Raw genomic sequence first — 24517 nt, 5'->3', positions numbered from 1 at the left:
AGGGGGATATCTGTGTGTGCAGGTGACTATCACTGTGCATAATTATTAGGCAACTTAACAAAAAAAAATATATACCCATTTCAATTATTTATTATTACCAGTGAAACCAATATAACATCTCAACATTCACAAATATACATTTCTGACATTCAAAAACAAATCAGTGACCAATATAGCCACCTTTCTTTGCAAGGACACTCAAAAGCCTGCCATCCATGGATTCTGTCAGTGTTTTGATCTGTTCACCATCAACATTGCGTGCAGCAGCAACCACAGCCTCCCAGACACTGTTCAGAGAGGTGTACTGTTTTCCCTCCTTGTAAATCTCACATTTGATGATGGACCACAGGTTCTCAATGGGGTTCAGATCAGGTGAACAAGGAGGCCATGTCATTAGATTTCCTTCTTTTATACCCTTTCTTACCAGCCACGCTGTGGAGTACTTGGACGCGTGTGATGGAGCATTGTCCTGCATGAAAATCATGTTTTTCTTGAAGGATGCAGACTTCTTCCTGTACCACTGCTTGAAGAAGGTGTCTTCCAGGAACTGGCAGTAGGACTGGGAGTTGAGCTTGACTCCATCCTCAACCCGAAAAGGCCCCACAAGCTCATCTTTGATGATACCAGCCCAAACCAGTACTCCACCTCCACCTTGCTGGCGTCTGAGTCGGACTGGAGCTCTCTGCCCTTTACCAATCCAGCCACGGGCCCATCCATCTGGCATCAAGACTCACTCTCATTTCATCAGTCCATAAAACCTTAGAAAAATCAGTCTTGAGATATTTCTTGGCCCAGTCTTGACGTTTCAGCTTGTGTGTCTTGTTCAGTGGTGGTCGTCTTTCAGCCTTTCTTACCTTGGCCATGTCTCTGAGTATTGCACACCTTGTGCTTTTGGGCACTCCAGTGATGTTGCAGCTCTGAAATATGGCCAAACTGGTGGCAAGTGGCATCGTGGCAGCTGCACGCTTGACTTTTCTCAGTTCATGGGCAGTTATTTTGCGCCTTGGTTTTTCCACACGCTTCTTGCGACCCTGTTGACTATTTTGAATGAAACGCTTGATTGTTCGATGATCACGCTTCAGAAGCTTTGCAATTTTAAGAGTGCTGCATCCCTCTGCAAGATATCTCACTATTTTTGACTTTTCTGAGCCTGTCAAGTCCTTCTTTTGACCCATTTTGTCAAAGGAAAGGAAGTTGCCTAATAATTATGCACACCTGATATAGGGTGTTGATGTCATTAGACCACACCCCTTCTCATTACAGAGATGCACATCACCTAATATGCTTAATTGGTAGTAGGCTTTCGAGCCTATACAGCTTGGAGTAAGACAACATGCATAAAGAGGATGATGTGGTCAAAATACTCATTTGCCTAATAATTCTGCACTCCCTGTATATATAGCAACAGTTGCCACCAAAAGAGGTCTAAAACAGGGGTGATTGTTGGCACTCCTGCATTTTTATCTCTGTGTTACGGATTTGGGGGATGCCTTACATGACAAAACCGCATACCCATCCAAACTCGGAGGCAAGCAGAGGACTCAGTCCTTTTGGACAGGACTGCAGTAAGCCACCAACAGCTTTTAAATGGGCAAGGAATAAACTGCTATGAAAACTTTCTAACCATAGGCACCATGATGTCTGATGCACTGATTTTGGGAGTAAGCCTAACAGATGGCTATTTAATAACCAATAATACAAAAAGAATTGATGGGTGGAATGCTGTAGTTAATCCCAGCCACTAGGTCGAAACTAGTCTGGGGCTGCTTATGGTCCCTTCTGATGGGGCCCTTGCCTTGGAGTTTGGGGAAGACTGTTCCCATGAAAAGCACGGTCAATACTTATATGCATAAGGCAAGTCTTTGTCTAGAGTGGTGTGAAAAATGAGTGATTGTCAGGGGCTGAGATTAATTTAAGCATTCCATCCACTACCTTGTTGTTTGTTGTCGTGGATGCCGTAAGTGGGATGGGTATGCCACGATGTGGATGTTCACTGTGACACAGGACTCGTGCTGCACCCTACTGACAAGGTCCACCTAGGCTAAAACCAGTTTGGTGTTGTTCATGGTCCCTTCTGGAGGGGACCTCATCTGGCAGGTCAGGATGGGCTATTCCTGAGAAGAGCAGGGTGACTACTAATTTACATAAAAGAAGCTTTTGCTTAAGGTGGCCTGAACGTTAAAAAAATAATGGACCAGAATTCGTCCCGGGGGATCGCCAGTGGCAAAGATTTATTCAAGCATTCCATCCATCATGTTGTTGTTTGTTTTATTTAATAACCAGGTCCTCCCCTGAACAACTTTCTATAAACGTTGGGTGTTACGGACAGAATAATGGCAATTATTTACAGCTTCTGCCTCTCAAACTAAAATCCCACTCATTCATTTTTGCCTTGCCCACAGAGGTAGCCCTAGCACTGAAACAATACTGGGTGTGATCAGAGCAAAATAAATGCTCGCATTATACCAGTGAAGCTTATCACCAAAAAAAGTGAAAAAGGTTACATAAGGCACAAGTCAATCGCTTTAGATCCCCTGCGATGGATGCTACGCTATTGCGAGTCACCTGCAGAGCATGGTTGCTAACAGTAGCATCCTGAAATCACTCCAGTGAACACGACTGAATCACACAATAATTCCAGGTCAAGGGAAGTGCAACTGATTCATTGGACATGCCTATGGGGTGGAGGAGTACCCCACTACCAGGCCCCTTATTTTCTGTGCACAAAGCAGCTGAAAGTAATCTCAATCGAGACTTCTCCTGAAAATATCTCTTCCAAGAAACATTCCACGCTGGTTTTGGAGTTCTATTTTTAAAATAAACTGCAGTAGGTATACCCCCCAGCCCCTATGCCCATGAGAATTAAAGTAGACTAGCTGAAGCAGCAACTTCATATTTTTAGACCTGGGGGAATTTCACCTGAAAAGGAGAAAATAAAGCTCGGGTAGCAGCTGTAGATTCTGTGTCCATAATAAGGAAACCATGTGCCAATTTGCATATGTCCAGGCGTTTGTGGAGATAAAAGCTGTTTTTAAGCCTCCCTTTTTGTGGCTTACATATTCTGCAGTGCAAAGTGGCAGTCGAACACTGTTTCAACAGTAAGACATTCAATCGGCAGCTGGATTTATTACATTTATCAAACTTAAGAACTTGGCAGCTGGTGCTGGCCTGTCCTGCATTCACAGATATGATGGTTAAATGAGCCCTAAACTTAAATACTGAAATACAACCATATCGCTTCTATGACTGTGATAATATTTAAACACAAGGAAGTAATTTCATCGCTCATTCTCTGTTGTAATTTTTATTACTTTTGTATTACTTTTGATTTATTGTAAATCGTAAAATGGTGAATTTGGCAATGGCCTTGATTAACCAAGCAATACATATTCCATTCAGTCCTCAGAAAGGGGCCCTGTGTGTCCAGAAGGGGTGCAACTAGCCCTTAGATATGAAGCAGAAATGCAAGGCACAACCCGTAGGCAATCGAATGCTTGGCAGATGCCCAATCAATAGGGATTCATACGCAATTTGCAAACTTATACTTGCACACATCTATATTAGCAAAGTAAAATGGCAGGGCTTGTTTAACATCTAAGCTATGAATAAATATAATTTGATTAATGTGAAAGTCTTAGTTGACTTCTGGAAAGACATACTTGTGAGTACGTAGAACTTGGACCCTACTCAAGCAAATTAGCCAGTGAGCCCGGACCAGCATACATCAACCACCGCCTGAACTTCCACCAATACTCGAGACACCTGCGCCCCACATCCCTCGCTCACACGCCCCGTATCCACCGAAGCAACAGCAGAAGTTCCTTCTCCTACCTCACTGCCAAGTCCTGGAACAACCTTCCCCTGCACCTCTCATCTTCATCCTCCCTCAGTGAATTCAGAAAGTCACTTAAGACCCGACTCTTCCAATTATCCCAGCAACAAACCAGCCCCTGGATACCAATAGCCACGCTCTACAAGGGATTGATTGATTGATATCGCCACCAAATAGACACAATTCAGAATACATGCTGGAGCTGGAAATTATGCAGTCATTAGGTGAATCTACTTCTCAATGTACCAAATGCAGATCCCTCCACCTAACGGAGCAAAACAGAAGGCATAAGGTAATACTACATTCCGTAATACTATGTGCCAGGGTGACCTTTTCGTCAGCAAAAACGTGACTGAGCATGAATTGCTTAAGAGCTTCTTAATAGTGTGAGTTTTGACGTTTGTTTGGGATACTTATTAGAACACACCTTGACTACAGCCCCGTTATGGATACTTATTAGGGTATACCTCAACCTCGAAGGTACAAGTGCAAACTTGGTTGTGTTGCTGCAGATTATGTGTTGAATGTCTTATAATGAGACTGTGGGTGCAATGCTAGGTATCCTTTTTAGAAATGGATTGACCTTTTGCTTTGGACATGTTAGAGATTCTCAGAAGCGAACTTAGATGAGTGGCATCAAACAATGTACCAGGCGAAGTCCAGATATGCTTCTAGTCTTCTAAAACTAGAGTGGTGCATGTAGATTGTAATCAGAAAATCTACATATTCTCCTTCCCCCACGAATGTTGAGAGGTTCTTAAATATGCTTGCTCTGGCACTTACTTATAATGTCGAAACAGTTGCATTAGGATGCTCCAGGATAGTTTGCTTCTGATTACTCACAAATTTACATTGTTATCTCAAAATTGTATGTTAGCTAAATTGGATAGCTGCTGGGCTAGTGGCACCAGATAGAATTTAGATACCACTTTTGTATTGTTGCTAAAATGGGACAGTTGATTTACCTCTAAGACCTTAGTCAACGAAGCAGATGCAGTATGATGGCTTTTTGGTGGTTTTGAAGAAAATATCAAAACTGAGCACTGGACAAAAAACAGAGTAGCCTTCGTGCTTGGATTGTTGTTAGGAATCAACTAAGATAACTTGCTACCATTGCATGATTAATCTGTTTTCAACACTTTATGTATAACTCATAAACCACGGAAAGTGCCTCCCAGGATTACTGCATGACAGGTTCCCACCTCACCAGATCTTATGGCTGGCCTCCCACGTCATCTTGTCCCTCTGGATGATGACATACACATTTTAAGAGGGCAGCTCTCTACATATCCAGAGTCCCACATCTGAAACTTCCTCCTTTGACATTCTCATTGACAAGGTAATAATACACTTTCTTTACCACAGTCCTCAGTTTCCAAACAATTCAGGATACTTTTGTCTCACGGCCGCAGGACAAATGGCAATTTGTATATATGTTACTTATGGTGCTTACCCAGTAAGCATTAGTTTGTGGCATGTAGAGCTGTAGATTCGCGTGCTCTGCATACTTCCGGCATCTAGTGTTGGGTCCAGAAGGTTGTAACTTGTTTTTGTTCAAGTCTTTCGAGTTACAGGACATAGCAGCGACTCCTCTTGTTTGCAATGCGCATGATCCTTGACTCCATCTTCAGATTGTTTTCTGGCAGTCGGTGATAAATGGAGTGCAATGGAAAGGTCGATAACCTAAAGGACCATGCATAAAAATGTGTATTATGTAATGAAACAACCACATGTGGCCCAGGGAGGTGGGTAGGCACAGGTGAATCTACAGCACTACATGTCACAAACAGATGCTTACTGGGTAATTAACACTTTCCGTTTTATGGCATGTGTAGCTGTAGATACGCATGCTCTACATAGACTGAAAAGCAGTGCCTCCATAAATGCAGTGGCTAACCTGTGGGTGTGACAGGATTCTGGAATAAAGTACGTTTCACTGCCTGTCCTACATTGGATTGTTGGTGTGCTAAAACATCCACACAATAGTTTTTGGTCAAAGTGTGTGCTGTTGACCATGTAGCTGCCCTATAAATTTCCACTATTGGCATGTTGCCAATAAATGCCATAATGCACCTTTCTTACATGTTGAATGTGCTCTAGGGATAATAGGTAGTGGCCTTTTAGCTTTAGCATAACAAGTTTGGATACATTTAACAATCTATCTTGCTATAGGAGATTTAGTTATAGGATTACCTTTATGTGGTTGTGAAAAAGCAAAACAAAAGTTGTTTTGTCTTTTTTTTTTAATTTTTAGTTCTATCAATATAGAACATAAGCACTCTTTTCACATCTACTGTATGTAGGGCTCTCTCCACAACTGTAACAGGTTTTGGGGAAAAACTGGCAATTCAATAGTCTGATTGACATGAAATTGAGACAACTGTAGGTAGAAAAGTTGGATTAGTATAAAGAACCACTTTATCCTTATGTACCTGAAAAAATGGTTCTTGTAATGTTAATGCCTGAAGGTCACTTACATGTCTGAGGGAAGTAACTGCAAAGAGAATTGTAGAAGACAAGAGTGCGTTTGTTCGAAAGGTAGTCCCATAAGCCTTAGGAGTACTCTATTCAAGTTCCAGGAAGGGACTGGAGTTAGTCTCCTGGCATTACTCTTTTAAGTCCTTCCATAAAAGCCGTTATGACTGAGATTTTAAAAAGAAAGGAACATTATAAGGTTACATTTAGCAGCTATAGCTGCTTATTTACAAAATAACAGAGGTATATGCCTGTAAATGGAGGAGGTACAAAATCATGTTCTGTGTAGAGACTTGAAAAGGATTCCAGTTTTGAGAAATACAGTAATGAACAAAACGCTTCCACTTGGCTGCATAACAAGCTCTAGTGGTTCGTTTGACTGCTTCCTCATAAGTGTCCATACATTCTTGAGGTAAACTTAAATACTCAAATTCTATGACTTCAGGGGCCAAATTGCAAGATTCAAGTCCTTGGGATTTGGGTGTCTGACCGGTCCTTTGTTTCGAGTGAGAAGATCTAGGTGTAGAGGAAGCTTCTCGTGCGGTACTACTGAAAGATCCACTAGTGTGGTGAACCATATGTGTCTTGCCCATGTGGGTGCCACAGTATCATTGTGAGAGAAGTTTGTCTGAGTTTCCAAACCACATATGGAAGAAGAGAGGGAGTTGGAAAAGCGTAAGCAAATATCCCTGACCAATTCATCCATAGAGCACTGCTCATGGACTGAGGGTGAGGAAACCGGGAGGCGATGTTTAGGTATTTTGCGTTTTCTTTTGTTGCAAATAGATCTATGTCCGGAACACCCCAACTTTGGAAGCAGGGTTGTAGGACTTGTTGCAGCGTCCTGCTGAGGTCGGCAAAAGTGTTATGAGTCCCCAGAAGGTGTTTCGCCAACATGCCAATATGCAGATGTGGTGACAAATGTCTCAATGCCAAATTGTCTGTGCAAGGAGAGACAACTGAATTGAATGTGTCCCCCTCCCATTTCTGCAGATAAAACATGGTTGTCATGTTGTCTGTGCGTATGAGGACTACTTTGTTTTTGAAATGTAATACAAAGCGCTTTGAGTGCTAGATGAACTGCTAGATGAACTGCTAGCATTTCCAGATAGTTGGGGTGGTCTAAAAATGGCCACCCTTTAGAAAGATTGTTTTTGTTCCACCACTGGAGAGTGAGAGAGGTACGGCTGTATACCAACACTAGATCCTCCAAATAACCCTGTGCTTGAGACCACTGGTGGGAGTCATTCCTGCAACTGACGCATGTGTAGTCGTAAATGTGGGACAATTGCGGTGTAAGAAGCCATCATTCCCAGAGGTTTCATAACTATCCTCACTGGAACACGCTGATTGAGGCAAATGTGAAGAATTTGTGTTTGGAAGTTCTGTATCCTTGCTGCATTTGGACAAGCTACTCCCATAGGAGTATTAACAATAGCCCCAATATAAGGTTGAACCTGTAGTGGGGTGAGATGGGACTTCTGGAAGTTGACTGTGAACCCCAACGGGTGAAGCAGATCTATTGTAGATTGAATGTGGTTGAGACATTGTGGATGAGAGCTGGCTGTGATGAGCCAGTCGTCCAGATATGGGTATACATCAATGCTTTGCCTGTGTAGATTAGCTGCTACTACAGCTAGACATTTTGTGAACACTCTTGGTGCTGTGGTGACCCCGAACAAAAGCTCTTTGAACTGATAATGCAGACTTGAGATGGGCTGGATGTATAGGAATAGGAAAGTAAGCATCCCTTAGATCTAGGGCTGACAGAAAGTCGCCTTGAGGTATCAAAGGTAGCACATCCTGTAAAGTGACCACATAAATATGTTCTGACAGGATGCAATAGTTTAATGGTCTGAAATGTAATATGGGTCTTAGTGAGCAATCCTTTTTGGGGATGAGAAAATAAAAGGAGTACGCTCCCATTCCTTGTTGTTGAAATGGTACTTGTGGTAGGAGAACTACGTGATCCTGTGAGAGAGTATGACAAGGTGGTATGTTTAAAGATGTGGAAATGAGCTCCAGGCAATCCATTGATCTGTTGTAATTTTTTGCCAATTTTGTAGGAAGGACAGAAGTTGCCATTCCACAGGTGTTAAATGATCTGTTGGAAGCCGCAGAGAGTCACTGTTTGGGGCAGTGCAGATGTCCGAGGGGATGATCTTTTGCCTCTACCTTGGAATCCAGTGCCCCTATAAGATCCTCTGTAAAATCCTCTGTTGAGGATGTATGTGATTGTCTATTATATGAGGAAGACGTTTCCCCTGCCACAGGCTTGGAGGGTGGTTTATAATGCGCTTTACGAAAAATATCATGAGAGGAAGGGTGTTGAAGTTCTCCAAAAGATTTTGCCACCTAGTTGTCTTTTTCCTTTTTTTCCAAGGCCTGATCTCCTTGTGGCCTGATGAGGTGTTTCTTGGCGAATGGAACATTTAATAGTGTCTGCTGTACTTCTAGCTTGAACCCAGAGATACAGAGCCATGCATGTCAGTGCAGTAAAACACTAGTATTAATGCCCCAAGCTTCCGTATCAGCGGAGTCTAGGGCATAGTGAATAGCATATTTAGAAATAAGTTGCGCCTCGTTAACAATTTCTTGTCCCTTCTTCCTATGCTCCTCTGGGAGATTTTGGAGTAAGAGTAACTGCTCCATTTCGTCCCAGTGGGTGCGTCATATCTGGCTAGAAGTCCTTGTGTATTGGCAATACACCAATGATTTGCTGCTTGAGCAGCAACACGCTTACCAGATGCATCAATAAGTTTACTTTCTTTGTCAGGAGGTGGTGCATCCTGAGAGGTTTGTGAATTATTTGCTCTTTTCCTAGCATTAGAGACCACCACAAGTCTGCTGATACAAGACTCTTGATGTATGTGGGATCTGAGGGAGAAGCTTTGTATTTTTTTCCACTCTTGAAGTAAGAATCCGAGCCTTAGCTGGATCCTGAAAAATATCATCCGCATGTCTGAGCATTCCTTTCAGCATAGGGAGATATTGTGTAGATTTATGAGAAGCTGTTAGTGTCTCAAAAAGAAAGTTATCTTCTATATGATCTTTGTGGAAGGACACTTGATGATATGTAGCAGTTCTCCCTACTAACACTTGAAAAGATGTAGTGTCTTCGGGGGTGAAGGTCTAACTGGTTAGATTTCTACATCTGGATTGATATATGTGTCTACATCATACTGTGACCATGGATCCATGTCCTCCTGGGTATGTGATATATCATCACTAATGTCATGGATATCTCGACCCGATTGAGAACCTTGTGGAGATATTTCTAATGGGTCTTCTATAGAGTGTTGTGGAGATGGTGTCTGTAGTGGTGGAGGGGAAATGGGTGGGGAGATTTCAGGTAAAGGTGGATGAGTCTCCTGTGGCCCCTTGTCCACTCTTTTTTTTGTTGGAGGGTCATTCGTGTCTAAAGCCTCCTCAAAAGTGAGCTGCCTTTTAAAAGGAGTATTTGTTTTTACAAATAGCGTTCAAGTAGGAGGCTGGATATGCAGGGACAGCTTCCCTTAGAGCTGTTGCTTAAATGTCTTAAGAATTGGCTCCGGGGCCCTTTTCGGATCCAAAGTAGATTTCAGATCAAGTTTTTTGGGATACAGAAGAGATTTTACCTTTCGAAGCCGAAGATGTTGGTGACGATGTAGGTAGTCTTTACGGTGCCAAATTCACAGACACTTGGCTTAGAATGAAAGGCTTGGTTTTAGAATTACAGGGAGTGCAGAATTATTAGGCAAATGAGTATTTTGACCACATCATCCTCTTTATGCATGTTGTCTTACTCCAAGCTGTATAGGCTCGAAAGCCTACTACCAATCAAGCATATTAGGTGATGTGCATCTCTGTAATGAGAAGGGGTGTGGTCTAATGACATCAACACCCTATATCAGGTGTGCATAATTATTAGGCAACTTCCTTTCCTTTGGCAAAATGGGTCAAAAGAAGGACTTGACAGGCTCAGAAAAGTCAAAAATAGTGAGATATCTTGCAGAGGGATGCAGCACTCTTAAAATTGCAAAGCTTCTCAAGCGTGATCATCGAACAATCAAGCGTTTCATTCAAAATAGTCAACAGGGTCGCAAGAAGCGTGTGGAAAAACCAAGGAGCAAAATAACTGCCCATGAACTGAGAAAAGTCAAGCGTGCAGCTGCCACGATGCCACTTGCCACCAGTTTGGCCATATTTCAGAGCTGCAACATCACTGGAGTGCCCAAAAGCACAAGGTGTGCAATACTCAGAGACATGGCCAAGGTAAGAAAGGCTGAAAGACGACCACCACTGAACAAGACACACAAGCTGAAACGTCAAGACTGGGCCAAGAAATATCTCAAGACTGATTTTTATAAGGTTTTATGGACTGATGAAATGAGAGTGAGTCTTGATGGGCCAGATGGATGGGCCCGTGGCTGGATTGGTAAAGGGCAGAGAGCTCCAGTCCGACTCAGACGCCAGCAAGGTGGAGGTGGAGTACTGGTTTGGGCTGGTATCATCAAAGATGAGCTTGTGGGGCCTTTTCGGGTTGAGGATGGAGTCAAGCTCAACTCCCAGTCCTACTGCCAGTTCCTGGAAGACACCTTCTTCAAGCAGTGGTACAGGAAGAAGTCTGCATCCTTCAAGAAAAACATGATTTTCATGCAGGACAATGCTCCATCACACGCGTCCAAGTACTCCACAGCGTGGCTGGCAAGAAAGGGTATAAAAGAAGGAAATCTAATGACATGGCCTCCTTGTTCACCTGATCTGAACCCCATTGAGAACCTGTGGTCCATCATCAAATGTGAGATTTACAAGGAGGGAAAACAGTACACCTCTCTGAACAGTGTCTGGGAGGCTGTGGTTGCTGCTGCACGCAATGTTGATGGTGAACAGATCAAAACACTGACAGAATCCATGGATGGCAGGCTTTTGAGTGTCCTTGCAAAGAAAGGTGGCTATATTGGTCACTGATTTGTTTTTGTTTTGTTTTTGAATGTCAGAAATGTATATTTGTGAATGTTGAGATGTTATATTGGTTTCACTGGTAATAATAAATAATTGAAATGGGTATATATTTTTTTTTGTTAAGTTGCCTAATAATTATGCACAGTAATAGTCACCTGCACACACAGATATCCCCCTAACATAGCTAAAACTAAAAACAAACTAAAAACTACTTCCAAAAATATTCAGCTTTGATATTAATGAGTTTTTTGGGTTCATTGAGAACATGGTTGTTGTTCAATAATAAAATTAATCCTCAAAAATACAACTTACCTAATAATTCTGCACTCCCTGTATGTTTCAGTGCCAAACCTGAGTGCGGAGCATCTCAACCAATTTTTTATGCCAGTTATTTCCAGAAAGCAGTGCCGGCTCAGTAGCTTCAGTGTGCAAACATAGGTCCTCATTACGTCCCTGGCAGACAGCGGTATGTTAGAGAAAGGTACTGCCAACAGGCTGGCGGTACCTTTCCCGAAAATATGACATTGGCGGTTTGGCTCAAGCCGAATCGCCAATGTACCACTCCGTACGCCAGGGCGTAACAGCCGCCGGGCTGGAGACTTCGGTCTCCAGCCAGGTGGCCGTCACTGTCCCACCCTATGGATTTTGACACCCCCCCACAGTTTTTCGTGGCAATCCTACCGCCATGAAAACCTTGGCGGTAGGCATTATCAGTGCCAGGGAATTCCTTCCCTGACACTGATAGGGGTCTCCCCCGCACCCCTCCCCCTCCTGAGAATCCCTCCCACCCTCCGCCTCCCTCTTCCGCCCCGACACGCACACCTACACGCACAGACATACACACGCATACACACAGCAATACCCACATTCACCCACGCATGCATACATTACACACACAAATCAAAACACATTGACATACATCCTAGCACACACGCATTCACACCACACAATATACACGCACAAAACGCATACCAAACGCCCCACACCCACATGCACGCACACAAAAACATACACACACACATCACCCCCACACACACAACACCCCCCCCTCTCGGAGCACCCAACGTACCTGCTTGCATGGAGTCCTCCCAGCAGGAGACGGGACGCAGCGCTGTTGGCAGCAGCAGTGTCGCCCAGCAGAAGACCGCCAGGCCGTATCATGTGTCATGATACGGTCGGCGGCGGTCTACAGGCATGGCGCTGCTGCTGGCAGCCGCGCTACCTTACCGTAATCTGCCGCCATGACCGTAGCTGGAATTCCGCCAGCCTTCTGGCGGGATTCCGGCTACGGTCATAACATGGCGGACAGTAGGTAGCCACGGCAATGGTCTTTTGGCGGCTGTCGCCGTGGCGGTAGGCGGCATTTACCGCCTAGGTCATAATGAGGGCCTTAGTCTTTTGGATGGAGCAGGGGCATGTTTACTCACTGCGTGTTGACTCAGAGGAACCTCCTTCGTTTCTAGAGTCAATTAGGCCTCCTAATCAGAGGATTGGACCAAAAATACCTCCTCTTCAGCAGCTGATGCCCCCTGAATTTCCTGCTCATGTTCCGTATCCCATATGATGTCCTGCATGCTGAAAATATTGTGCGTTTTCTCCAAATCCTGTGTCTGCATTTCAGATCGATGAGCTCTTTGGTCTCAGAGTTTTCTTCGACTTGAAAGATTGGCAGTCCTCACAGTCTTCCTCTCTGTGTTCTGGCAATAGACAGAGGTTACAGATCTGATGGTGACTGATTCGAACAAATTTGGAGTGACACTTCAGACAGAAACAGAATGGCATCCGTTCCATCAGTTCTTCATTCTCGATTATGTCGAATGGAGAAAATGGCTGCCCAAGGGCATGGCCCCAAGGACCTCGAGCGCAGAAGTTACTTATACAGTTGTTTTTTTTCTGATCCTGGAACATAATGGTAAAAAGGACAATGCAATCGAAGCAATACCGATGGGTTTGGAGATGTATCCCGTACCAAAGGTGCCTACGAAGATCTCGGACCAGAGCTCTGAGAGAACATGGCCGGACCAGATGGCGGAAGAAAACAATCTGAAGATGGAATCAAGGATCATGTGCGTTACAAACAAGAGGAGGTGTCACTATGTTCCGTGAGACGAAAGACATTAGAAGAAAAATAAGTTGCAACCTTCCCGACCCAACACTAGATGGTGGTAGTATGCAGAACATGTATATCTACAGCTACATTTGCCATCAAACACAGATATATATATATATATATATATATTAGACAGCCATATACCCTTATAGGGGCTAACCTTTGTAACATGTCAGGCTTAGACAAATAAGAAAGCTAAGCTAATTTGTCCTAAATATCTTGTTCTGGCATTTTATCAGGAAAGTACTTAGGTTTATATCTAACAAGAGGATAAACAGATAGTAGATCTACTCTCCCTTCACTAAGCATAATGATGGCATGTAATATCTAACACATCTTGATACATTTCTTGTCTCAACATAGATTTGGTTCAAATACAGTGCAAGGAATCAAATGTTCGTTATAAACTACGTCAAATGGAGATGCAATATATCATACAAAAATAATGTCAGTTGAAGATACCTTTGTATAGTAATATTTTTAATGATGAAATCTTAAAATTTTATGAATACAATTCTCCAAAATATGCAGTAAAACTTGGACTTTAACCTGTATACTAAGAACTCAAGCAGAAAATGTGTGATTACAGTAAATTACAGCAGCTTGCATTAACAATTGGTTAGGATGATTGGATTTATATTTCCACAAAATTCTACAGCCTTGATGTGCTGTCTAGTTTTCTCAACACAAAACCACAGAAAGACATTAATAAAAGAAAGGGCTATTACATAAGTGCCTTTATGGTTTGACCTTCTTCCATGAACATGCAATAGAGTAAAAGATAGTCCGAGTTACAAAATGGGCGGGGCCACAATTTTAGCTAATCTAAGTCCATCTATTTAGCCTAGAGGTGAAATGTACAATGGATCATAGTGTATTTTAATTCGAGGAATGGACATTGGCCTAAAAGCAGTAGGACAGGAACATCAGGGAGGTTGTTCTGCTCTTGTTGAGGCGTTCCGCATTCCTAAATACCCATACCTTCAAAAAAGAGGAATACTTTCTATACTGGCTGAGACCTATGTGATTCCTGTAACTAGAGAACTACCTTTGGACTACAACAGAAATCTAATGGCGAAACACAGAGGTGGAACAGTACAACTTGAGTGGACAACTAGCAGTTCTAACTGTGTTGCATTCTTTATTGTGAGGCTAAGGTCCCAGTCACCTGTGAAACTGAACTTACACGTATGCCCTTGACTTGCACGCGATATATCCTAAAGCAGAAATACCTTTAGACCATCCTATTGTAAATGACACAACACAATGGGATGTAAATTTCTTAGGGAGGGGAAGGAGACACAGTGTTCGTCATCTGTTAAAAGCTAACATGATCAAGAATGCCCTGTTTGTATCCTTTAACACATGGGATAAGAAAATTGGTAAATGAGGGATGCACAAACAAATCAGTACAAATAGAGAAAAATCAAATTAACAATTAATTGTAAAGATTCCTGGCGCTTAAGGTCTCTACAATGAAAAAAAAAGTGTCAATCGAGTCAGGGAGTCTGAACTTTCTCCATACTAGGTCACACACTTTGAGAAATCCTTCCCAGGAGAGATTAATGTCATGCTGAAATTCAGGTTGTTTTTCACATTCACATGCTCCATCCTAGACATACCTTCCGCCTCTCTGTCTCTTCTGTGCTGGTGGCTTTGGCTTCCTTATAATGTCTGAGCTGAGCTTTCTGGCTCTTCAATTTGACCCTTTGATTGGCAAGGACTTTCTCCAGCTCAGTCACTTTCTGAATCAGCAGTCGGTTGGCACTGGACAGGTCTGCAGATTTGGTGGTTATGTCCTCCAGGGCTTTTTTTAGCTACAGAAAATACGTTATCAGGTTACCTTCAGAAAATAGGAACAAGTGACTTATAAGAGTATAATGGATGATCATTTTTCAGCTTTTACGGATCACATTCCTGGGCAGTTTTTTCTCAGTCCTAGAAATCAAGGGCACAGTTTGGAAATTGGAATTTAGAATATAAATCTTAAGTATGGTTTCTTTTGATCTAATCATCAGGTCATTGCTAAGTTTGAAGTAAGGCAAAAGTTAAAACCAGTTGTATATCTCTGTCTAGGGCCCTCCACTATTGGTATTCCCTAAAGTGCATTGCAGATACGGCATTGTCAAACTGCAGAGTCTTTACTACGGAAAGTGCTTCTTCGGGAACCTTAGCACTATAGATGGTGCTAAACATGCTCGTGCAGCCCCTTCTACAATATGGATCATTTTGAAGCACATTCTGTGGCAGCCTTATAGAGTATGGTGTTCTCTCATTTGCTGGGGCATGACGGCACGCATGCTATATTACAGAACAGATGCAAAGACAAAGAAGCTGCGGGGAGGTGCACTGACTGTGTACCATATAGAGGGGGCACTAAGAGTACGACCTGAGGGAACTCTTATGTTACAGGGCACTGGAATCATGGGGCACCCCTTGCAGGCGATTGGAGTAAAGAACTGCACCCACCTACAGAGGGAAGCGTTTCTCCCTCTTTAGGTCCACCTCGAGCCAAAGACAGAGCTGTGGTTTCACTGCAGCTTCATCTTTCACAAAAGCACAGGTGTGAACGGTCAGAGCTTACACCTGTGCTGAGAATAGTACCTTTTTTTTGTTTTAATCTGGTTCACTGTCCCGAGTATACCGGGGTGCAAACAAGGACAGTGCGCCCAATATGTAATTTGGGCAGAGTTCAGTTTTCTTTAGCAGTAGGAAGGAATGTCTGCCTTCTGAACCTAAGAACAATTGGTTTGGGTTCACTTAATTCAGGGGAGAAAGCTGGTACTATGGTGCTTGGTGCATTGGACTAGTCCTGTAAAAAGTAAAGGATGGTTGACAAATTAATCTCAGCAGGGAGGACCATATTCAGAGACCGATTAAAACTACTGTCTCCCAACACTTAGCAAAGAGCACTGGAGCTGAATGCAACTTAGCTCTACCAAGTATAGCTCTTGAATAGCCCCCATCAGCTCTTCACAAGGGGCTACCCAGCACTCCTCTCCCCAAGCCTCTGGCTGCTCAAGTTATCTCTGAGTCTATGAGCACCTTAAGTTACCGTGTTCGCCAGTATCTTTCAAAATCTGGGAAGGGGAACCTCCTTTTCCTTTTATTTGTAAAAATCCCTCATAAGGATATTCTGCCTCTTTTCATTCCAGATAAAATGTGTTACATGCCACATACATATCCCTAAAGTAGTATTCCAGTATTCTTGTTTGTAACATGGTGAATAAAGCCAGTAAATTGGACATTCATTTTAACAGATGTCATGCTGCCCATTCTTGAAACCTCGCATCGCTCTTGGCAACATCAGCCAATAAAGCGGTTTGAGTGAGCCTGTAAATAAGCCTAAAATGTGCTGCTAAATAAACGGTTCCCTAAATATCAGATTTTTTTCTTCTTCCTTGTCATGCCATACAAACTCAAGTCACATCATTAGAAAATGTGAGAATACAGGACTTAATAAACTTGACCCAGAACGTGATCAATAATTCTAATAATCATTCCGCCATCGGGGCAGCTAAATATAAAAGAAATAAAAAAATGCATGCGCTCAGAGTGCTAGCTCATGCAAAATCCCCAATGAGCTCTGTATCCTGTTATTCGTCCTCACTGTATAAGGCAAGAGCTCCATGACAAATGACAAAAATGTTGGCTTGGGATTTATTCTGCCTCTCTGCAGATCAAAAGAAATCCATTGACTCAAGCAGTACTCAAGGCTTATTACACACAACCTAAACCCAGAAATAGAAATTGTACCCTAATGCTTTTCTCCTGAGAACTGTCTTAAGAAAACACAATTTAACTTTGTTGAAACCTTCTCTGTGTCATAAGATGAAAGGAGAGCCTCTCCGCCATTGCTCGTTCTAGAAGATATACAAAATATGTAATGTTTCAAATTTTATTGGTGCTGTTGACTTTTAATACACACAATTATTTTCCATATGGACCAAAAACGGGAGATTTTCTTCCAAGTCTGAGTGCTACAATTTTGACAACATTTTAATATCTACATTAAATATGGACCTAGCTCTGTAGGAGCTTCGGATAATCAGATTTCTTGTCTCCTTTTTTTTTTTATAAGTGAAATTAGAGCTTCCAGCATAGATGATTGAGAGACTCTACTCTCAGATAGCTTTATAAATACCACAAAAGCAAGGAGCAAAGGAGTTTCAGTAATCTTTATAAAATGTACTTGTAAAACAATTGCCCACCAGTTGACTTAGCGCTATACATGTATTTTATTGCTAATCTAACGTTCCTTGGGCTGTCAAAGCCCATTCACAACCCCAGAAAAATTGAGATGGAGGTCTCTGTGATGATCTGCTTCAGAGAACTGAGAGGAATACAGCATCTGACCCAATAGTTCATAGATATAGGAGTGCTACTATTACTATCTCGGCCGACCTCGCTAGCAGTTTTGCCACCATCATTTCCCTAGTCTAAGCCCAAGGGAAGGCAATCAATAATCCAACCACTCATTACTCTCAAAATACTCCAGCTTGGCCAAGTGTAATTTATCCTGTTTCCCCATCTAGTGTCTCTTCATCCTCCTAATTCCCAACCATTCCATATCTTTTTTAGCCAACATAATAAAATTGCCACCTACAGCCAACCCTCTGAGATGTTCTCCAATTTCTTCAACAAATACTCCAAAAACGATTCCTACCCCTAAATTAGACAGTATGCTGATTCCATTGGAACCAACATGGTGCCAACGATCTTTAAAGGGTAAGTTTAATTCCTTTCAAAGTGTCTCCTGATAAAGGGTATAGTCTGTTTCAGTCACCCAGAACTTGTTAATGGGGTATTCACACCCTTCACATTAAGGCTGCCTAACCCCAGGCCATTTCTGTGTACACTCTCCACCCCTGTTCCCCATAGAACCTTAAAATAGCAACAAATTCTTAAAATGACCTCCCCCTTCTCAAATCTCAACAACCTCCTCTGTTGCGTACTTCTTGTGGTTATCATAGCTATCCTAATATTGAAAGGAAGCCTAAATACAGTCCATTGTTAATCGATGCACCATAAAGTTCTTTATTAAACCTTTTAAACTAAAAAAGTACAGATAAAAGAACTTAATAAAAAGTAACTTATGAGAGGTTTATACACAGTTCCACTGAGACGAACTGCTGAGATAAGGAATCAATTCTCCACCCTTTCTGAATGCTATTCGTATAATATCCTGGGTTATTGATGCTCCAACCAAACATTCTGTACCCAAATTGTTGTGCCTACAAAAACCAATCACCTCTGAGATCTAGGTACGGGCCTCCACTTGCTAGTTCCAAGGTGACTGACTCAATAGGGTGACCTCCTCAATATGGTTTCACAACACCGTTTGTGTTTCCTTAACTTGGAATTTATTCTTAGGCAGGTGATCCACATCAAGAGCCCAAAGGAACTCTTCATTTATGCAGAAATCTTCTCTATGCACAGTGCTTTTGTGGCTATATAAACCCAGTTAATAAGGTCTTTAGCAAGGAGAACAAGTCAAAAGTGATGAGGGAACAGAGGCAAGAAATATTATTAAAAAAATAAATAACTAAAAAAAGAGACGCACAAAAAGAAGTTTGCATGATTAAAGATTCTGTGTAACTAAGCTTAACATAGCTGCAGAAAAAGACATCTAGGAGTCATGAATGTCTAAATTGCAACCCTTGAAATAGACATGTCGAAACAGAAATTTACATTCATTGGCATTTGGTGGGTGCTCCTTGGTTAATTTAGCTGCATCACTGGGTGAATGCTCAGAGTCACAATTCGGACATTCACATAATCGTATAACTCATGCAACTACTAGTTTTCAACAGGTACAAATACAATATTTGTTTTGGAAAACTACTAGTTATCCATAAATAAATATGTAGATCAACATCCAAATCTGCTGGCCAATCAGCATTAATTAATTAAATAAAACAAGTTGTCCTCATCCATTTGCAACTGCAGTAATCATTATACCTAGAACCTTGGAAACATAACCACTGAAGGTAGTTTTTGAATCACGGAAACATGAGTAATGTACTATGACAAGATTGATTTCAGAATGGGGAGAAACACCACTTAAATTGATGAGAAGAAGGAAAATGTTACCCTGTAAGCATCTGTTTGTGGCATGGAGTGCTGTAAATTCACATGCTGTGCATACTCCTACCCTCCTCAGAAGTGTATCAATCAATCAATCAATCAATCAATCGGTGTATGTTAAGTGCAACTACTCACCCGTGAGGGTCTCAAGGTGCAGAGGGTGTGGGGGGGTAGCGGGATTTGGGGGTGGGGGTATTGAGCGTCCATCAGTGCAGTGGTTCCTCCAATATCTTCAAATAGCCATGTCTTCACCTTTTTTGTGACGTTGAGGAAGGGTATAGTCTGTCTGAGAAAGAGGTGGTAGGGCATTCCAGGTTGTGATGGCGAGATAGGAGACTAAGGCCCTCATTCCGATTTTGGCGGGCGGCGCCCGCCAAGCGGAAACCACCATTTGGCCGCTCCGCGGTCAAAAGACCGCAGAGGCCATTCTGGCTTTCCCGCTGGGCCGGCGGGCGACCAGCCAAAGGAGCGCCCGCCGGCCCAGCGGGAAAGGCCCTGCAACAATGAAGCCGGCTCCGAATGGAGCCGGCGGAGTTGCAGGGGTGCGACGGGTGCAGTTGCACCCATCGCGATTTTCACTGTCTGCAATGCAGACAGTGAAAATCTTTATGGGGCCCTGTTAGGGGGCCCCTGCACTGCCCATGCCAGTGGCATGGGCAGTGCAGGGGCCCCCAGGGGCCCCACGACACCCGTTCCCGCCATCCTGTTCCTGGCAGTAAAAACCGCCAGGAACAGGATGGCGGGAAGGGGGTCGGAATCTCCATGGTGGCGCTGCTTGCAGCGCCGCCATGGAGATTCAGCCCATGCAGGGGAAATCCGGCGGGAAACCGCCTGATTCCCTTTTCTGACCGCGGCTTTAACGCTGCGGTCAGAATGGGCTGGGAAGCACCGCCAGCCTGTTGGCGGTGCTTCCGTGGTCGTCGACCCTGGCGGTCGATGACTGCCAGGGTCAGAATGACCCCCTAAGTGTCCTCCTGCTCTTGTTTTTCTGATGCGGGGTACTTCGACGAGAGAGAGAGGTGGGCTGGGCGTAGGGTCCTGTGGTGTATGTGGAAATTGAGTCACCTGTTCAGGTAGGCAGGTCCGGTGTCGTGGATGGCTTTGTGTGCGTTGATGAGGATCTTGAAGGTGATTCTTTTCTCTATGGGGAGCTAGTATAGTGTGTGCAGGTGCCTGAAGATGTGACAGTGTTTGGGTAGGTCGAGGACAAGTCCGGCGGCAGCGTTCTGGATGTTCTGTAGTTTGCGGGTGACTTTCTTGTTGATTCCGGCATAGAGTGCGTTGCCGTAGTCCAGTCTGCTGGTAAAGAGGGCACGTGTGACGGTCTTTCAGTGTTCGAGGGGGATCCATTTGAATGTCTTGCATAGGAGGCGGAGGGTGCAGAAGCAGGTGGATGCAACGGAGTTGATTTGGCGGTCCATGTTGAGTTTGGAGTCCATGATGATTCTGAGGTTGTGGGCTTGGTTCGTCGGGGTGTAGGGCTTCCGAGGGTGGAGGGCCAACAGGAGTCGTTCCACGCATCAGGCTGAGGGCCCATGCGTACCTCAGTTTTGTCTCCATTGAGTTGTAGGTAGCTGCTTTTCATCCATTTGACGACTGCTCCCATGCCTTCGCGGACGTTTTCTGGCTGTGTTGGGTTTGTTGGCTAGGGAGAGGATGAGTTGGGTGTCGTCAGCGTAGGCGGCGATATTGAGTCCGTAGTTTGACAATGGCAGCTACTGGGGCCATGTAGAGGTTTAACAGTTAAAAAGTGTACAACTTGTTTTTGTTAGAAGACATTTTTAGAGTCACAAGGTGTAGTGACTCCTCCCTTAGTTGGCAGCGCTCATGGGCACTGACTCCATAGTTAGATACATAAAGATGCACATGCAATGGAAAAAATTAATAGATAAATAGAGAAGCTATCTGCATTAACTAACAGCTTCAGGGAGAGGTTTGGTGCATGTGATTCTGTTGCACTACATGCCATGAGCGGATGCTTACAGGTTTAAGTAACATGTTACGATCGTGGCATGGGTAGCTGTAGATATGCTTGCTGTGCTTAGACTGAAAGCAGTTTCCCCTCTAAGGCAGTGGCTAGCGGAGGATGTTGCAGAGCACTGGAAAAGCATATGCAGGACAGCTTGGCCCACTTTAAACGTCTAAGGGAAGTAATGGAGACTAAGAATATCACCTTCCAGGATAGAAACTGTAGATAGCATGAACGAAGGGGCTCAAATGAGGGCATTAGCCTTGTAAGGACTATATTAAGGTTCCAGGATGAGTCTACGAGGACCCTGGGAGGGATAACCCTTTTCAGCACTTACATGAAAGCTTTAATGACAGAGACTCTAAATAACAAGGACTGTTACTTGTTCTGCAAGCACTTTGCCACTGCAGCTAAATGTAGGTGAATAGATGTGTAAGTCAGATCTGAGAATTGCAGGTACAACAAGTAGAAGACAATGTCTTGCACTTCAGGTTTTAGAGGATCAAAGTATTAGGGTAGACAGTAGTGGATAGACTTCTTCCACTTTGCTACATAGCAGGCCCTGGGGTAGGATGACAAGCTTCCCTCAGCATGATCATGCACTAAAGGGGCAAATTTAGGTAACCAAACTCTATGACCTAAGGAGCTAGATTACTATGTTGAGTTGTGTAGGGTTCTGTTGTCCCAGGGTCCCCTGGTGTTACGTGAGAAGGTGCAGACTATAGGGGAGCTTCTCGTGAGGAACCATCAAGAGGTTGAGTAGGGTTGTGAACCAAGGTTCTTTTGCCCATGTTGTAGCCACCAGCATTAAGGTGAAGGAGGTCTGCTACAGCTTCCGAACCACGTATGGAAGGAGTAGGAAAGGCAGAAAAGCTCAAGCGAATATCCCTGACCAATTCATCCACAGTGCAGTTCCCATAGACTGTTGGTGTCGAAACCTGGAGGTGAAGATTGGGTATTTGGCATTTTCATCAGTTGTAAACAGATCTGTGCAGGAACCCCCCATCACTGAAAATAGTGGAGCAGGACTTCTGGGAGGAGTTCCCAATCGTGGACTTGTTCCTGAATCCTGTTGAGCCAGGTCTGCAAAGTTGTTGCCCACTCCCGGCAGATACTCTGCTAGGAGGTGAACCTTGTGGTGAAGTGCCCATCGCCAAATGTCATGCACTAACATTGACAGCTGGGGGGAGTGAGTGCCCCGCTGTTTTTGAAGGTAGTCCATTGCAGTCATGTCATCTGTCTTGATCAGGACTGTTTTGTAGTGAATGTGGCAGAAGAACACATTGAGCACCAATCGGACCGCCAACAGCTCAAGGTAGTTTATGTGACATGCCTGTGGAGATGTGACCACAATCCCTGAACTCTGATGACCTGTAGCTGCGCACTACAGCCTGTGAGAGAGGCATCCATGGTTACTGTCACTTGAGGAATAGGGTCCAGGAATGGCCTGCCTGCAACAAATTGTTCCTGTGATGGATGCTGGTCATTATTAACAGTAGATCTTCCCACTGACCCTCTGCTTGCGACCACAGTGCTGCTTGGTACTCTGGTAGTAGGCACTTGTTTAGCTGGGCACGTGGAACTATGGCGATACAAGCAGCAGAGTGCCGAATCAGCAAGTGACTGTACTGATGATTTGGCTGAAAAAGAGGCTGCAGGGACTAAAAAGCTTGAACTTAAGCAAGACTGGGATATGCTTTTCTGGTAATCGAGTTTAAGGTTTCCCCTAGCAAGGGGGGAAATATGCAGTGGCTGTTGATGGTATTTACCCACACTGATGGTGAAGCCCACATTGGGGAGTAGATCAAATATGAGCTGCGTGTAAGTGAGCAAGTAGTGTTTGCTTGAGCTCTTTATCAGCCAGTCATAGAGTTAAGAGAAGACATGAATGCCGCTCTTTCGTAGATAAGCTGTGGCCAGAGCGAGAATATTTGGTAAAACCCTAGGTGCAAGAGTAACTCCAAGGGGTACAGAATTTAACTTGTTAGTGTTGGTCACTTACCACAAATCTGGGGTAGCATGGATGTGTTAGGTGGCTTGGGATGTAGAAATAGGCATCCTTCAAGTCGAACGTTGTCATGATGTCACCTTGCCCCAGAAGCGGTATGATATCATGTAGTGAGCAAGTGGAAATACTTCAATCGGATGTACCTGTTGAGGGGGTGAATGTCTACCATGGGCATAAGAGACCTGTCCTTTTTGAGAATTAGAAAATACAGGGAGTACACCCCTTTGCCGCATTGGTGGGGTGGCACTGGCCCTCTAGCCCCTTTGTGCAAAAGCACATCTACTTCCTGCCGGAGTAAATGTTAGTGTTGAGGGGAAACTGAATGTGGTTGGATGCTTGGTGGCGTGGCAGTGAGCTCCAGAGAGTAACTGTATTCCACAATAAGTCTGAAGTGATGTTTTTCCATTATGGCAGGAAACCCATGCAGCTGCCCCGACAGGTGTTGTGTGTTCAAGTGGGAAGAAAAAGGAGGCACTGTGTGGGAGGGGTGGCTGTCTTAGCTGCTCCACCTAAACTCCTACTTTTGCATTGTTTCAGATGAAAGAACCTTTGGATTATCCTTGGGTAGCTGTGCTGCCTCTCACTGGAGGATGACGTCTCTGAGGAGGTGGTTTTGGTACCACCACAAAACTGTGTGCGGTGAAAATAGAACGAGTAGATGACTGTAGAGCTCTCTTTGTTTTGGTTGTATCTATCTTTTTTCATTTTTACTTCAGCATCTGATCAACTTTATTGAGGCATATATGTTCTCCATCAAACAGCATGTTGATCAGATGCTGCTGAACTTCTGGCTTAAAGTCAGATATATGAAGCCAAATTGTGCTTATGGATAAGAATGTTGGATTCCACTCCCTAGTGAGGTGTCTGCTGCATCAAGGGCACATCTAATAGAAGTAATGAAGATGGTCTGCCCTTCCCACACAATCTCCTGAGCCCATTGCTTATACTGATCCACTAGGTGTTGTACAAGCTCCCCCATTTTGTTAGGTACTATCATATCTTGCCAATATCCCTACAGAATTGGCAATGCGCCAATGGGCTGCTCACTGGGCGGCAACCCTTTTCCCTGCTCCATTCAGTTTCTTACTTTCT

At 43.7% G+C, this 24517-nt stretch overlaps 1 protein-coding gene across 1 annotated transcript in view; it reads right to left on the bottom strand.

The window, feature by feature from the left end:
• Window positions 1-24517, bottom strand: part of CCDC150 (coiled-coil domain containing 150) — a 192498-nt gene that overhangs the window by 44921 nt on the left and 123060 nt on the right. Inside the window, exon 23 of the mRNA XM_069213090.1 lies at window positions 14984-15178. Coding sequence (XP_069069191.1) covers window positions 14984-15178 — 195 coding nt within the window. The remainder of the gene's footprint in view (window positions 1-14983; window positions 15179-24517) is intronic.

Source organism: Pleurodeles waltl, chromosome 11 (genome assembly GCF_031143425.1).
Source record: "Pleurodeles waltl isolate 20211129_DDA chromosome 11, aPleWal1.hap1.20221129, whole genome shotgun sequence".
Taxonomy (NCBI): domain Eukaryota; kingdom Metazoa; phylum Chordata; class Amphibia; order Caudata; family Salamandridae; genus Pleurodeles; species Pleurodeles waltl.
The sequence above is the reverse complement of the archived record's forward strand: the minus strand, read 5'-3'. Positions and strand labels throughout refer to the sequence as shown.